Raw genomic sequence first — 17,929 nt, 5'->3', positions numbered from 1 at the left:
CCTTGCAACTTCACAGAGAAAGTATAAATGTAATACATGGTTTATAAAAAGATAGGATGCTCTCTCCTCACAAGCTTTAAGGTCTGCTTATTTTTACACTTAGAATACTATCTGAGCTACTGAATGCTATAAAGAGATTTTGAACATCATTAAAAATACTATAAAAACAAACACCTAATTCTCCTTCAATTTAAGGGTTACTTCAGCACATTCACAATTTCTGCAACTGCCATTTCTAAAGGCTCATATGAGCGTTACGTTTCCAGGGTCCTTTTTAGGCTGTATTTTAAAAACCTCTTGGTGTGGCAGCGCTGAGCAGTCTTCCATTTAAGATAACTTTGTCCAGCACAGCTTGGTGCATGCCTTTAGCATCAGCCATGGCTTTGGCTGCCTGGTGCAAGAGAAGCAGGAGGGTTTGGGGAGATGTATCTCAAGCTGGGACACATCTAGGAGGTGAGAAGGTTCCTTCAAAGTGAGACCCATCTGGAGCATTTGAGACTAAAATACAGCATTTGAAGCTATGTTGGGAAAACTTTCTAATCATTCTCTGCTGAAATATGACACGTAGGCTGAAGCATGGTTTCTCAGCCAGAATAATCTAAAGAATGGTGTTTAAACAAGGCTATGCTCAGAAGTTTTGAACTAAAAGTCAGCATGGATCCATCTCTAGTGTGGGTCACATTTGCATCTGAGATTAAGCAAAATGCAGTCTGTTAGACTGTGCTTTCCAAATTAAAACCCAGTGAGTTCATGGTCTAGCATTCTTGTTAAATTTCCATTAAATACTCATCTTCACGTTTCAGTTCTGAAATATCTTGAAAAGTCTGGCTTTAAGTGCTTTGCTGGAGCAGTGTCAATGCCAAACGTATATATAGTTTTCAAATGCAGCTATAATTCTGGGCTCAAACGTTTCTTTTCAAAGCCATTTGCAACTCAAGTAGATTCTGGCTAATTCATATTTAAGCTAAGTTTGCAGGAGAAGGAAAAAAAAATTGAAAATTACTGTGGGCCTTGTCCAAGGAAAACATTATCGTGGAGTGCTAATGGAAATAATGAGAGGCTTGGTCATAGAAGAATTTGATTAAAAAAAAATATTTAATCTGTTTTGGTCTCTCTGTATACACATACATGCTGACATTCTGTGACTGGTAAGAGACCGTATCTACAGCTTGCTCTCTATGTTAAGTCTCTTATTTCAATGTTTCAGTTGCCTTTAAATAATCCAAATACTCCAAATGGCCAAGCCGTGCTGTACCCCTCCATTTCTAATTAGCCCTTCGATTAAGGGCCTGTTTGTACACAAAGTTATCACATTTGAAGAAGGCAGGTTTGGAAGTTCCCTCCAGTCTTTAAAATATGTATGTATGTGTGTGTACATATATGTGTATGTGTGTGTGCGCATATACAGATACAGCTAAGGACACATGCACATATATATGAGAGAGAATCAACTGAAAGATATTAAACCAGACCCATTTTCACCCTGGTAACTAATGCAGATCTACCATAAGTAGGTCAAATGCACTGTTACATGCTTTACACTGGCATCTGCTTGCATCAGGCTTCTCAGAGCTCAGCTTTAGGATTTCATCCCCCCTCGTTCCTTCTCTCCCCCCTTGTTTTCTCTCCTCCCCTTTCCCACCATCTTCCTCCAGCCTCTTACATACAAAGCCTGTAGCCATATACTCAAGCTAAACTCCTGTTCACATAAATGATAATTTTGTGAGAATGAGGACTTTTTGGGGACACCAGGATTTAGTTCTCAGTTACCTCTGACCCTCTTGGAGGAAGAATTACCGCCTGCTTGCTGTTGATAGCAGTGCGGGCTTAAGGAAAACCTACAATGGATTTAAAAGAAAATGAAGCTAATAAATTACACCAATTAAACCAGCCTGTAATTTCTCTTATTTTATGTGTTGACCTTCTTTTGGTTATTACCTTTTTCATCAACAGTTTTTCAGTTTGAGTACACTGGATTTATGCATTTTTCTTTGTGAGCCTAGTCCAGACTAGGAGAAGCTGCAAATTTACTCCATGTTCTTGTCCTTGTGCAGCAACACAATTTCGTGAGGCCATTTTTCTCGCCTTTCACCAGTTTTGGCACTTTCACAAATCAAAGTGGAGATGAACTGGGCACAGTGTTTCGAATGTGCAGCCGAGCTTGCATCTGCATTGAGGCTTTTGCAGAGGCGGTCACTTAAAATAAATACCAAAAAAAAAAAAAAAAAAGCATTAGGGAGTAATACCAGCAAAAGCAGGAAAAGAGGACATTTGCAGTAAGGACCAATTAGAGGTTTTTAAAAGCTGGATGCTCATGGTTTATGATGTTGGAGAGAGCAAGGGAGTTTGGACTGCATTCAGCATCATCCATGCCTTCCCCTCCATCTGCAGTAGAGGCTGGGGACACCGTGCTGTCTACTCTTCCTGTGTCCAGGTGGACCCACCTTTGAGATTGCTGCAGCAAAGAGCTGCTGCCTTGACAGTGTGCACCTGCAGCATGTGCTACACCTCAGGAGGAGTTTTGGACCCCTCCAAAATCAAAGGGTGCCAATAGATGCAATTCAGCCACCTCTGTGTGCCCCAGGTATGCCTGTCAGGCAAGACTCAACTTCTTAAGTATGTGCGTAAATAATTACCACTATACCTATTGTTACAATTATTGGTTTGGGGCTGTGAATATGAAACCAGGCTGATTTTAAAATTTTCTCTTTCAGAAATCATTTGCTAACCTCCCTATGGCTTTCACTGACGAGCTTGACTGGCCCCAGTTCTCAGAGATCACTGGGTTCCTGAACTCCACCATTGGGTAAGCTAATGGATGGGGAGGGTGAGCTGTAACAAGTCTGAAGGCCCTCAAAACATTGTGAGACTAATGGTGCTTGGAAGGAAAGACAAAAAACACCAGTAAGCTTGATTTCTGAAATCAAGGTAATCTAGCCATATTTTAAAAATCTTAAATATATGGACATTACTCTGTCCTTAGAAGGAAGAAGAAAGAAAAAAAATAGTAAAAAAAAAATATATCTCAAACTTCTGGGGCAGGGAGAAATAAGCATTGCTGAAACTAACAAAATCAGCATTTGCCTTTTTTAAAATTTTTTATTTTTTTCCTCTCCTTTTCATCCTGTTTCCTTTCTGGTGTTGAAACAGTAGAATAAATGATAACCTGAGGTTATTTTGATGGTGTTCCTTTTGGGGGGAAAGGTGATCTTTCTTCCCCGTTCTTTTGTTTTGTTTTGTTTTATTTTTTTCACATTGAGAGGGAAGTTGCAAAAGAATAAGGGAAAAGTATGTGACTTGATTTACCTTGTTGAATTGCTTCATGTGGATGGGGAAGACTACTGGAATAGATGGAGAGAAAAAAAGTCTAAGTCTCAGCCAGAAGGTAAGGAAAATAAAACAAACATAAAGAAAACACCTTGAAATGTTGGCATTTTGAACTGTGAAGTAAAAGAGAAAAAAAAAAAAGTATTTTTCAGTCATCTTTTTGGCTAGCATTAAGAGGCCCGTGCCTCCTGCCAGATCTAAAGGGTACAATACCTCAAAAGTGCCTGGTCTGGCCTGGGTTCTAGGTATTTTTTATTTGATATGTCTAGGACAGGTCATGAATACAGTGAAATGCCAAACCAAGCATGGGGCAAGTCTACAGAGGCCCTTTACCAACAGAACTAGAAAATTAGCACAGCATGCTGTCTTCCAGGAAAGATATCTGCTGCACCATACACTTGTTCTTTCTGCTTCCTCTTTTCTGCTTGTGCATAAACCGGACTCCCAGCTGCAGTTACATTCACAGGGTGTGTGTTTTAAAGTTGTATACTACCTGACAAGCCAAACAGAGAAGATCTGTGCAGGCTCCTCACTCAGAGATAGCAACAAAATCAGCCTTTACAGATCAATTACAATATCCAGCTGCTCTATAGACAGTACTTAACTGGGCTGCAAAGGATCTGAAGTTGGCAAGTGACAGGAGCTTAGTGCTGACCATGGCATTGCCAGCTGACTTTGGACCAGTGCTGATTTTTTCATCTATTTTTTAAACTCTTCCGTGCCTGGAAGAAAATAAAGGAAGACTGCTTGGAAGGTTTTTTGCATTTTAAAGAGAAGCAGCTCAAAATCTCACAGCACAAAGATGAAATCTAGAGGAGACCAGTGGGCAATGTGCTGTGGGAGAGGACAACTTGCAGAAGGCTCCCATTTACACTGAGCCTGCAGAAACAGAGATGCAAACTGATGCAGGCTGTGCCCATCCTTTCCCCAAAAGTCACTGAAGAGGGATGCCACGGATTAGCTAAGAAGTGTATGCTCTGGCCAAGAAGTTTTGTTTGCTTCTCCTCATCACCCTGCCTGCTATGCTGAAAGACAAAGACCTCCCACATTCCTAGCATAGCCTACTGCTTGCTTACTAGTTAGTCTTATCATATGTTTCTATGTAGGTAGTTACTTTTTATTGCTGGTTTCAAAACTTATCATTGTCATGTTCCTCTGCATTTGCCAAAGTTGGCTGTTCTTGAGCCATGGTATTTCAGTTATCTGATTTCTTCGGTGCCTAAGTTCAAACACAAGATCAACAGCAATAGCCATGGCCAGGTACTTGGGACTCGGAGCGTGGCCTTCCCATCAGCTTCCCTGTGGGCTGTTATCCTTTTCATTGCATTTTAATTTTTCTTGACAGTGCAAAGTAATGGAGAAAACTAACCAAAATCAAATTTAACCTGTCTTCTGATCAATCCACCCAAGATTTATGGCACTGGGAAATGAATGCCCTGACAATATTTCTTCTCCTTTATTTCTTCTTCCACAGCAGCCAATTGAAAAGTCAATTAGTGAGCAATCAACAGGATTGTTTTGATAAATGATGTATAAGAAAAAGGTTCTTAAACACCTAGCCTGAAAGATTAGGGTGAAAGCATCCAGGATGAACAATCCAAACAAAACTCTCCAACCATTTATAGTTTCTCAGAGAATGTTGGGGCTTCCATTTTAGGCCGTGTTATTCAAAATGAAATAATTTTATGACCTCAAAAAAAAAAAAAAAAAAAAAAAAAAAAAAAAAAAAGAAAATGTAAAATGGAAGTATATGCATAACTGGTGCACAGTGTTGTTCAGAGACAAGAACAAACTTTTTAAACATTGGACTTGTTTTCATACACATAAAAGTTTAGTGGCTTGCGTTTTCTCAATTTATTTCAGAGGCTGGACAGACTCTCTATATCTACGTTTACGCAGGAGAAATCGCTGTAATCACAGAGACTTACAGAACATTTCCCAAAATGGTAAGTTAACATATTCCACTTTTTTTTTTTTTTTTTTAATCTTATAAGTCCCACAATTTGATGTGGCTTTAATGAACATCTTCCAGAAACAAAGAGAAAACCTTTCCAAATTGCATGCATGCCTTGTGAAAAAAGTAGTGACCATCACTTATTTAACTCAGCATCCTTCCTTGGTTGCTTTTATCTGTGCTTTTACTAAGGACTTCCACTGAACTAAAGATCAGTGTACCCCACTGTAAGTCTAGTTATTTTTTTCCCTGGTGACCAAAATGGGGAATGTGAGGGGTGTTGCCGGTAGTGACAGAGCTAAGAGGCCTGACCCCACCTCCTCTGGAGGCTATGGCATGGTGCCTTCTTCCTTGCACACCCCTTCTCTGCACCCCCATTGGGGATGCTGGGGTTCCTACGCTGCACCCCACAGTAACACAGGGAGGCTCACAGGACTGCCACACCAGCAAGCACAGCAGGCACGAAACTGTCCAGAGCCTCACAGCAAGGGTGTCTGTGATGTCCTGCAAGGCCTTTGTTGAAAAACCATCATCCTTCTGCAAAACTGCAGCAGTCAGTGGTGCAGGCAGCTTTGTGTGCATGTAAACCAGATTTTGAAGAAGTAATCAAGGACACAAAGGTAAATGAGGACAAAACTTAGCACTGTTTTGTCAATAATTAATTTTGTGAGGCTGGCTTAACACCTTCCTATAAAATAGCAGTCTGTGTTGGCAAGGTTATACGCAGCAGGCCTAATCTACCCGGAAATAAGGAAAGGCTCTTCTTATACAGTACCTCACAGGAAATGTTCATGTAAGTGAAGAAAAGGAAGATTAATACAAGAAATAAAATGTGGGTAAAAAGACAGCTAAGCAGAAAAGCACTGGGTTTGAGAAAGGAGACATGCTCCTGAGCCCAACAGCAATAGAGATGTCTGAAGGAATGTTAAAATACTTTGGCAATTCAGCAAAACAAAGATTAAAAGGGATTGCAGTCCTGGTTTTGAATACTTCAAGGCATAAACACCACAAGGAGAGAAGAATGGTTTAAACTGAAGGACACTTCTGGTACAAGAGCATGGCTTTTCATTAATCATACCTCTATTTGTAGTGGGAACATTAATAAAGGTTATTACCTAAGAGAGAAAACCTAGAATAGCCCTCAAAACAGAGGAGTGGGGGTAAAAAGAAGCCCAGAGCTGTTTCAAGACAGAGTTTGATTAAATCTGCCAAAGTGGTTGCATGAAGGGATGAGATCTCCCTTTGAAATTAAGGCTTATGATGTTAACTATTGTGTGTCGGATTAAGTGATGTCCCCAACAGTGGGTTTAAAAGATACTTGATCATTCTGTGATTACCACATTGTGTTTGCATGTATTTAATTTTAATTCTTCAGAAAACTGGCTGCAAAAGTTAGGGAAAATTTAATCTCCTTAGGCGGATAGTTTGAGTTTCTGGAATATATTTCCTCACCAGTGATGAGTCATATTGGCCACAAGTGAGGAGTACAGTTGCACTCGTTTCTAGTGTTATACTGAAACGTGTTAAATGCTGGGCATTAGGTTTTCTGCCAGATTTAGGATCAGAAGGGGTCTGCCCTGACCCCCAGCTCCATGAGCCAGATGTCTCACAGTGCTGAAGATGTTGTCCAAGCAGGTAGTATTGTGCAAGGATCCCTTGCAGGCTCAGGTGGGCTTTTTCATCAGAGTTCCCCTCGGGTGCCAGCACCTAGGCCACTGGCAATGCATCCATACACCTTCCTCCATCCCGAGGCACATGTATTTCTGACTTGCTGTCTTTTTGCACTAATATATGGCAATGTCTTTGATATTTTGGATGGCTATGGGTACTTCTCACCTCGTCTGTCAGACGCGGGGCACTGGGGTTGGTGGCTTCTGTGACCACAGTCCCTCAGGTATCTACCCCTTCTGGTGAGGGGATAACAAAAGGCCGAAAAAGATGAGGTCAACAGTTCTTATCATCTATAGGCAGTTAACCTCAGTGCCTGATACCCTATCACCCTGTTCTGTTGTCTTTAATTTAATAGGAGATATGCTTTCCCTTCTTCCTTCTTCCCAGTTCCCCCTTACACTTAAAACAAAACAAAAAAAAATGGGGGCGTGGGGGAGAGGGGTCTTATTGTATGCACCATTCCTTTTTACACGCTTCTCTCTCACGCTTTCACTGCAGACGTCTGCAGGATATAAAAGGAGGTGAGTCTGTGTCACGGCAAAAGTATCTGAAGAAAATTACAAGTGATAGAAAAATCACAGAGTATCTTCCCTCAGTATCTTATCTTAATCATCACATTGACACAGTGCTGTAAAGGTTCAAATTTCTTGCCTTGTTTGGCATAATAGTTTCCCAGAATGGGAGGATTTAAACGGGCACTGTCGTTGTCAGTGAAGCTAAAAGCCAACCACCAGCCTGACATAGCCACAGCTGGGAAAGCTGGATTTTCCTCCAAAAATACTTCTTCCTCAAAGAGATGCAAAGGGAGAGGTGCTGGAGCTGGGAGTCAGCAGGGGGGCTGTGGATGCACAGCAAGCAGCTCACATTCCTAATCAACATTCTCCATCAACATTTGAATTTATTTGTTCATTGTTTTCAGCATGGTTTAATTGTCTTGCCTCCTGGCATCTTCACACAGGCTTGCAGACCATGTGTTATTTCTGGTTTTTGACTGACTGAAAGAGATCCCAAGGTGTGAGGGACGGATATGAATGCTCAGGTGTGGGGTTTGAAAGTTCTTCTGAATGTCCTCCATCACCTGCTGAAAACCCCTTGCTTCTATCAAGATGCATCCTGACAGTAAAATCAGTTGCTAGAATATTTAATAATAATAATAATAATAATAATAATAATAATAATAATAATAATAATAATAATAATAATAATAATAATAATAAATATTAAGTAAATATGGAGAAAGTGAATACTTTATGAATTTCTAAATAATTACAGAACAATTTTATAATTATCATGTATGGTTTTCTTGAGATATATGGATACCATACGTTATTTCAGAATGTGGGTATATTATATACTTCTTTGCCACTCATAGGCTGATCTGTCTCTTTGGGATTCTTGTCCTTGACCAGAAAAAATTAAGCTTTGTTAATACATGCCATAGCTCATTGAGCAATCAAGAACCAGATAGCTCATTGTGGCTTCAAAACCAATTAAGAAATAATATAAATATACATATATATATGATATATAACATATAATATATAATTTCTGCTGTTTTGGAAATTCTAGTCAGCCCAGAGTTCATCTGGGGAAAACTGGAGACTTTTTTCTTTGCATCTTTGCATTTCCAATTGCTTTCACGGCAGATAGGATCTAAAGATTAGTAAGCAAGGAGCCCTTCTCAGACACGCAGCAGTTTTGGTGCTATCTGGACCCAGTCACATCTGTGCAGGTCAGCACTGCTCCTTGTCAGCAGCTCTGCACACCTCAGAAATATTTCAAGGCTCATGAAACTTGGGTTTATTCACAAGTGGAAGTAAAACCATCCCTGATTCCTCACCAAAACTAATAAATGCCACTGGTCCAAAAAAGTTTGAAAAGCAACAGAGAGGGGGGCAGGAGAGGTCCAGGAGGAGGTGGGGGACTTTCCACAGTGCAAAGGTAGCTGAACTTCAAATACTTACTCTGCCTGGTCTCTTCTTTCTCTCTTGAATTTGTTCATGAGAAATTACATCCTGGACCATAAGCATTTCCTTGATGACTCAATTTACCCATTAAAACACTTCTCTAAGAAAGCCCTTCATTTTCTTTATCCTTTGACTTGATTTATAGCTGTGCCAATGCTTTCCACTGAGATGCTCATAACTACCTACGCTTGTGGAGGTAATACCTACCCAAGAAGAGCCTCTTACCTTTTGTATATGCATCTTTAATTTCCAGAGATCCTGATTAATTTATTTGTGCTAGCACTGCAGCCTCAGTCCAGGGACTCATGCAGCAGAGTGGCTTAACAAAGGGATGCTGAATTTGATCTGAAAAAGGGATATTAAACGGAAAAAAAATCAGCTAGCAGTGGTTCTGTTCCAAGCCATATTTTCTAAGGACTGTGTGGGGCTCTTATTCAGCTGAAAAGAGCTTCTCAACAGGAGGACTGGATTTTGTATGGAGTAGCAGTCCTCAAGAGAGAGGCAACAGAGAGATACGTTCATTTTTAGCTTGGAAGAACTGGATTATTTAAAACATAAAGGAATCCTTGATATATGCAGTTGGCATCACTGTCAGCGATAGTAACAAAGGCACCACTATTAAAATGCAAAGTGTATTATTGCTACCTCAGGGGTTTATCTCTTAGATCTTTTCCCAACACCAATCTGGCGGAGATTTAATGATGTTCTGCCCACAACGTTCCCCATAAGAGCTGCGGGGGGACAGGATTTGCTCCTCAAAGCAAGCTTCAAGGCACAATGCAGAAAAGAGGAGGAGAGAGACCAGAGTGGAGCTGAGCAGAGAACAGGGGTGTAAAACAAGAAGAGAATGAGTGAGAAAAGAGGATAGAGAATGAAGATACTGCAAAATAGAAACAAGTACAGAGCGTAAGGCCTGCGCCTGAAGTTTGTGTTTCTGTATGCTGCTGTGGGGTGAGCTGCTTGCAGTCATGGTCTTGGTCTAATCTTGAACAAAGCATTATTTCTTTTCTGGCTGCTTCTTTGCTGTCACTCCTGCACTGCAGGTGATGGAGTTTGATTTGCATGCTGTGTATTGCTGGGATGTGTATGCACAGCCTTCGAAGTGCCACTAGTAAATTTTACGCATAAAAGCTTTTCTGATTAAGAAATGCTTTTCTGATTCAAGACATAAATGAAACACGATCGATATTCACAGATGCTTAGGTTTAGCTAGTTCTTTTCCTGGAGGAGGAGAGATTTGCATCCAACCATTTGGGTGAATTTCTATTTAAATGTAAATAATCCGGAGGGCTGCAGCTGGCCAAATACTATTTTTTGTAAGTCTGCCACTGGTGGCAAGAGCAATAGACACCCCAATGTTGGTGTGTAGTGCCATTTAAGTTGCATTACAATATCTTTCCTACCTCCAGCTGTCTCTCCAGAAGTGCACAATCTCTAAGGCATCCTGTGTTGTATCTGCCAACCCTGCTGCAGGTGTCCTGGATACTTTGAGATGTCAAAAATGGCACTTGGTGCCTATGTTTAGGGCTTGAATCTCTCCCAACGTGACATAGTTGTGAGACACTTACTCTGTTAGAGGAGTGAGAACAGTTCCTTTTGCAATTTATAGGGAAAGTTAAAAGTAGATTGACTGTTGACAAGTTAGGTTGGCTGGTTTACAAGAGACTACTGTGTTCAACAGATGGGAAGAAGCTGCCAGATCTGGATTAAAAGCCAGATCCAAACAACCCAGCACGTAAAAGTATTTGCTTTTCTACAGTCTGATACGTGAAACTCATGTGACAGGTAGCAGGTCACTGGATTTGGCTTCACTTCCTAATGCTGGCACCCAAAAAAGTTAGAGATTACCTGTTGCTCAATTTTTATTTAATAAAATAAAATAAAATAAAATAAAATAAAATAAAATAAAATAAAATAAAATAAAATAAAATACTCCTACATTCTTAGAAATGTGCAATGAAATTGGGTTTTGCTTTTCATTTTGTTTGTCACTGTAACAGTGTTGTACTATTCCTCTTATTCCCACTGCATGTGATCAGGTGGTTCTTCAAGAAATCTCCTCAATTTAATGAAAAGGTGAGTGTTTGATGGGATTTGAAGACTGACTGCAGGTACAGAACTGTGTCTGGGGTCCTACACCCTCAAATGGAAGAAGCAGAGCCCTGTAATGAATGTGTTATCCAGAAGTGTCTCAAGAAGCAGAGCTTCACTTGGCCATTCTGCCCTAAGTACTGTCGGTCTCTTCTCTGATATCAACATTCATCAACAGAAGAAAAGCTGTTTTTGGATGTGGGTCTCACCATCCCCAGGGCCTTGACCCTAAGACAATGTAGTATTTCCAGTGATTTTAGGGAAGAGGCTAAGTCTTTCTTTAAATTTGTTTTTTTTGGGGGGGTCTCCCTGACTCCCCAGCAATGTGGATAGACACGGCCAGGCCTGCTGTGTTGTCTCCATATGGGTATGATTGAGTAGCTACCAGATAGGGAGAGGCAGCAGCTCTCCTTTTCAGAATAATTTGGGTCAGCCGTGGGATGGTTGCATTTAACTTAGCCTTCTCCATGCTGATGTAGTTCACATCCTAAGAGATTTATAGTTCTCTGCTGCAGAGAAAGTATTAATGAATCCTTCCTTTCTGAACTGCAAGCCACATCCTGATTTGATCTTGAGCCCAATCCTACACATAAACTTAGTTGTCAGCCCCACATAGTCTTCTTCTCCCAACTCTAACTAAAAACCTCCCAACTTGATTTATGGCTTTGCCCTGAAATGGAGCTGCTTGATTTGGCTTCTGAATACTGCAAAGCTAGAAATCCAGCAAGAAAAACAGTGAAAAAGACAAGTCCATGAGGGGGTAAGAGGGACAAGGGAAAAAAATAATATGTAAGAATATGGATTAAAATACAAAATTATAGGAAAAAAAAATAGCCTAGAACCATAGTCATCTGAGCATTGGCCAAAATTGATCAAGCTACTTCCAATGCACATAGTGTGTGATTCAGACATTGAGAATATATTTGCCCATTAATATGCTGCTGATTTATCTTTCAGCTTGGCCAGAAACCAGCTGTTGGACAATCCAGCCATAGTTATCTATGCTACAATTGGGAATGACGTCTGCAACGGGTAAGGTCTAATCAGTACTAACATTTATATGGTCATAAATTTGGCTTCTTTAGAGTACTCCTGGCTTTTTGGACATTTCTGTCTCATTGCTCAAAGCCTACCCTTAATGGCACTTTTCTTTGCTGCTGATCTTTGCTTCATTCTTATTTTTCTGCTAAAAATACTGGTTATATCCTTACCTGTATCTGTTGTTGCCACCTACCTGTCCTTATTCAGAGCTTGTCCGTCTTTCTTTCACAGTGATAAAATGACCAAAGGCATGTTTGAAGCTTAATATTTCTTGCAAAGTAGATGAAATGAAAGCAACAGGAGGAAAAAAATAGAGCATTATGAGCATGTATATCCATTTTATTCAGTGTATCATCTCCCATCAGACAAGGTAGCGTTACAGGCCTACCTTTTCTGAAGAACCACAGTGTGGTCCTCTGTTGAGGTTTAATTTCACCCTGCCTCTGAGCACACTGCCTGCAGCTTTCATTGTGCTCTCATAAAGTTTTTTGTCTTTCTGGCTTTACTCCTATCACAAGCTCAGCAGGAGAATGAACTGAAGCTTTCCAAACTAACAGTTCTGGCACTACCTGTTAACAACGCTCTCAGGGGCACACAGAGGTCACCATTTTGATGCTTCTCTTCCTCCCATAGTGAGAAATCCACAGCCCAGGAAGTTCACACACAAGCCACCTTTCAACCAGGCCAATGCACAGTGCACCCACGCTCCAGCTTTGGTTTTGCAAGTGGTCCGAATGGACACTTTGTCGGCCTAACATTATTTTCACCTTGATGGAGCTTCAGATTGCCTTTTTAGCCAGTGATGTGGTTTAACGCTGCAGACAGCGAAACACCACACAGTCGTTTGCTTGCTCCAACACCATAAAGTGGGATGGGGGATAAAATTGAAAAGTGCAAGAATTCCTGGGATTAGATAAGGACCATTTAATAAGGAAGAAAAAAAAATATAAAGAAAAATGAATAAATATATACATATTAAAACAAGTGATGCACAATGCAATTGCTCACCACCTGCTGACCAATGCCCAGCCATTCTCTGAGTGGCAGCCACCCTAGTTTTATTGCTGAGCATGAGCCCATAGGGTATGGGACATTCCTGTGGTCAGTGTGTGCCAGCAGTCCTGGCTGCATCCCCTCCCAGCTTCTGGTGCACCCCCAGTCTCCTCACTGGCACGGTAGCACCAGGAGCTGAAAGCCTTGTCTCTGTACAAGCGCTTGTCTCTGCAGCAGCTAAAAGATGGATGTGTTGTTGTTCTTATCCTAAATCCAGAACACAGCACCATAGCAGCTACTGGGAAGACAATTGACTCTATCCCAGCCAAAACCTGGACAGACAAATTAATAAATCTGATTAACATGGACACTTTCAAAACACTCAAAACATTTTATTAAATGATGCCAATGCAGCTAAATCTCCTTTCAGAGCTTTTAAAGTCTCACCTGCAAGTTGTGTAATTAAGTTGGAGCTATTATTAAGGCTCTCAGGCTTTGCCTCTAAAAAAAAACATTTTCAGTTGCCTAAAACTTTGCTTATCAGCAAGTTTATTGTTGAGCCGAGTGGGAAAAGCAGTCACAGCCATCCCTCCAGGCCTCCTGCTGCCTGCTAGCATGGTTGTCCTGGGCATCTGGTTATCCAGAAGCTTCTGGAGTATTGCTACAACCACCTCCAAGGTGATAAACCCTGCCACAAGACTTCAGAAGTGTCTTCTTACAGGCGTGGGCCAGGCTCTGTTGAGCATGTATTTCGACTCTGCTGTTTTGCTAAAGTCACTGCTCTTCCCTCTGATTAACTCCTCATGCTTCAGGTTAATCCTTTCGCTTCCCCTGCGTCTAACCCTGCTTTCTATTCTTGCCTAAAGAAAAAGAGAATCTCTCCACAAAATTTAAACCATTTTGGCCTTGCATCATCCATTTGTGTGTTTCAAAACAGTATTACTCAAAATGCCACTTGTTGTTTTATCCCAGTGCCTATTACCTGGCAAAGACACTCTTGTCTGCTCCAATTCTCTTTGCTGTCTGTTTTTCTCCACAACACCCATATCATCAAAAGAAGCTGTGGCTGTGGTGATCCCTGTGACTCCAGCAAGGAAAGGTGCTGCAGCTCCTATAGAAACACACTGTTTTCATTGAGTGGGGTGGGTAGCAGAGAGGGATTTTTGAGGATCCAGTCATTGTCTGGCTCTGATAATACCCACAGAGGTTACAGAGGATGTGGAGCATCTGATGAACCTGACTTTAAACCTAAAGCTAGACAAATAAAAATCTTTTCAAGGACAGCTTTAAAGGGCAGTAATAGAGCCCTTCTGGTCATATCCTGTGTTTTGCCTTCAGAGAGCAATGTGCTGAGCACAGCTTTTAGCCAAAGAATTGATAAAATGCCAGTATTTCATCCCATGTGAAGAGCGGGGTGATGTGTTACATGGATGCTCGTAGAGGAAAAAGATAATGAAATTGGCAGCATGCGTTGTATGTTCCCAGTAGTCTCCACACTGTGGAGTCCAAACAGAGGGGTTAGAAAAATAAAGACAGATGGCAACGGTATCTCTCAGCCCACTGAGGTGTAAATGTGGGACACCATGTGGGACACATGGACCTGGAACAACAACAAAAAAAAGCAACAAGAAAATAACGCCAGCAGCCCCAGATGCTGTGCAGTTACTGTGTGTTAGTTGCATTTGGGGTAAGGCACTGCGTCTCCAGCCTCTCTTTCCCAGCTTTGCAGTTGTGTATGTGTATGTATGTGCATATGTGCATGCATGCATATGGGCACGTGAGCTCTCAATGAAAACCACACGTGCACCTGGTGGCCCCGTATGCCAGTGGCCCAAACACTGGGAGTGTTACAGATGTGATTAGAAAGCAGCACTGAGGATGAAACATGGTCTGGGGAGGATTTATTTGGATTGGTGGTGTGAGACCAGACCTGCCCTGCAGGATGTGGTGGTGCCAGGTGCTGGAGAAGGTCTCTGTGCAGCCAAGTACCCTACCATTGATGGCTGTTTGCTTATGTGCTGACACGAAGAGTGGTGGCAAACATCAGCTTACAGAGGTCCCAGGTGTGCAGAAGCCATCCCTGGTGCTGCCTCCCTTATTGCACAAGCCAAAATGCATGTGCCTACAAGACAGCTTGCTTCTTGGCTGGTTTTAATTTCAAAGCCTGGCACAGAGAGGAAATGTGAAGAAATGCATGGGAACACCTGTGTGACTTCAGTAGAGGATGACAAGAGGTTGTGGAGCTATGAATGTCATATTAATTTCATCTCCCGCTGATGTGTTTGCTTGCCGTAGCTGCCTTACATTAGAGCAGTATTTTGAAATTGAGTGCCACAACACCTGTAGGCAAAAATGAAGTAATTTAAGGGCAAAACCACAGTCTTATCTCAAAAGTACCTTGCTCAGGTGGCTGTCTGTGACAAGCATGAGCTTGAATCTTAATGCTGTTTTTCAGTTCTCCCTGACCAGAAATTCTCAAATGCTGTAGAAGCACATTCTGCATCAAGATAAGTTTCTAGGCCCAGGGAACATGTCTAATTATTATATTGCATGCAAAATACAGCAGCTAAAGAACCCCAAATCCTAATTAGAGGAATGCAGTTCTCCCACAGGGAACTCGGTTACCCCAGAGGACAACCATTTCTAGATGTCTAGTCCTCAAGACAAAACAGCAAAGCTTGTGAAGGCTCCTGCTTTTGGAGGGCATTCACCAACAAGCAATCCCGCTTGATTTCCCAACATCTCAGTCATCCCCACATGGAGTTCGCCTTTCTCTTACCCATGGGAAAGCCATAGGTTGGGGGCATGGAGCTCAAAGGACTTCTCTAGGGAAAGGTCTCCATCCTCCTGTACCACATGGAAGACTTGAGCATGCTCTTAGGATGAAGGCTTCCAGATAAAGCCCTTTGTCTCTGAAAACCTTGGTCAAGCTGAGTCTCACCACCACAGCAGGACCAGCCTCATTTCCCCAGCCCTTGGCTCCTGCTAGGACAGGTTTACCTCACTGGGAATGCTTTCACCCTCTTCTTCATCACCCTTTGCAGACACATGGCAATAGCTCTAAGGGGAGAGTACACATGTGCCCTTTATATAATAAAGTGGTTGTTTCAATAATATAACTAGATCAGGGTTCTCTAGGTAGCCTGGGGGAGTTTGTTTGTTTTTCTTACACAAGCTGAAATTTATTTCAACTTCAAGATTTTATTGTCCTTCAGCATTTACATCTACGTGCAAGGGAAGGACAAACCAGAGTGTGAGAGTCTGGCTTGGAGAGGTTCAGGCCCACTGGCAAGCTATAAAATATGGGCATTTAGTCCATATGGGACACTGTCACAGCTCCTGCATCCTAGTGGGCATTTCTGAGGACTATTTTAGCTTCAATACCTCCTCCTTCTCCCTCCAGTCTCCTACATTCATTTGGACCTCTCACTGCTCTCTTGCAGCATGGTGGTAGGAGGTGTACAAGATGTGGGAGGCAAAGCTACCTTAGATATTCCTACCTGGCATAATTGAACAGGATGCTGAATGTGAGGTACACACAGCAAGTAGTGGGGGAAGCCATCCTTGCATCTGTTCTGGGGCACCCCTCACCCTGAAGCCATGTGTGCAGAACAGCACTGGTTCCCCCTGGTTGAATCACAGAGGCTAAAATAAAACCACCAGGTGCAGTAGTCTGGGGATTCCTTTTCCTGCTGAAACTTTGCATAGACATCAGACCAGTCCCAGACTGGAGTTTGACAAGTATGCTGTGGTCGGTATCGTTGCAGTCAGCAAAAAGAGCATGTTCTTTTAATGACTAGAAACTGGCAATTTTCTGGATTTGTAGCAAGTGGCTTGAGATGGTCTGCAACGGCTGCAAAGAGTGAGGCTCTCTAGTGGTTCTACATGGATCTCAGCACCATGAGAAACCAATATAGTCATAGTTTGCTTCATAGCTCTGATTCACCGCTTGGCAGTGTAAATAAAGACTAACTCATTCCAAACAATGGGATTACTCTACCATGAAACTGGGAAGAGAGCTAAGGCTTTTCTCCTACATGGAGGTCACTCCACAAAAATGGGTTGCATGAAGGGTTGCATGTCTGCCTGTGTTTTTAACAGGGAGAAGGCTTTTGTTTTTTACACTGAGGGAGATTTCTGCATCACTTTTTGTTTTGGCAATAAGAACAAGGGATTAAAGCACATCAGCATCACTTCTATAAGGTTTCATTAAGCTAACCTAACATGTAAGAACAGAAGACAAGAAAACACTTTAATTTCAGGTGCCTGTTTGGTGGCACTGTATTACCTGACACAATGACCTGTTTGTGTCCTCTCCTTCTGCAGGAACCATGACACCCTGGCTCACATGACGACCCCCAAAGAAATGCTCTCCAATGTCATGCAAGCTCTGCGTTACCTGGACTCACGGCTTCCGAACGGCAGCCACGTGATTTTAACAGGCTTGGTGGATGGACGCTTCCTCTGGGATAATCTGCATGACAGATACCATCCTCTAGGTAAATATGAGATGTTGCAGGGTTCTCTCAGCTATCTGCCTGCTCATGTTTCCTTCTGTCCCTGAATAATTTATGGATCTGTTGACATATTTCAAGCAAACCTGACAGAGTAGAGGAGATCTGGAAAATATGAGCTGATATTGGCTGTGCAGTAGAAGTAAGAGAGTCATCCCCAGTGCAGAATAGAGCACCTAGAGGGCAGATCCCTATGGTGCCCATGCCCCCTGCCCCCACCAGCCAGACCCAATCAGCTCCAAACCAGGCTCAACACATGCTGTGGATGCGCAAGACAAGATGTTCTGCTTCAGCCTTGGACCCAAATTGTGGGCAGCCTGAACATGCTTCATCCTGGGTCTTGTTACAGGTAGAGCTTGACATCTGGTGAA

General features: G+C 42.0%; 1 protein-coding gene across 1 annotated transcript in view; it reads left to right on the top strand.

Annotated features, from left to right (window-relative positions):
- Positions 1-17,929, top strand: part of AOAH (acyloxyacyl hydrolase) — a 73,436-nt gene that overhangs the window by 41,369 nt on the left and 14,138 nt on the right. Inside the window, 5 exon segments of the mRNA XM_032181071.1 lie at positions 2,715-2,806; positions 5,191-5,273; positions 10,959-10,995; positions 11,968-12,042; positions 17,371-17,543. Coding sequence (XP_032036962.1) covers positions 2,715-2,806; positions 5,191-5,273; positions 10,959-10,995; positions 11,968-12,042; positions 17,371-17,543 — 460 coding nt within the window.

The sequence above is a fragment of the Aythya fuligula genome, chromosome 2, assembly GCF_009819795.1.
Source record: "Aythya fuligula isolate bAytFul2 chromosome 2, bAytFul2.pri, whole genome shotgun sequence".
NCBI classification, from domain to species: domain Eukaryota; kingdom Metazoa; phylum Chordata; class Aves; order Anseriformes; family Anatidae; genus Aythya; species Aythya fuligula.
This window is presented reverse-complemented; position numbering and strand designations above follow the sequence as displayed.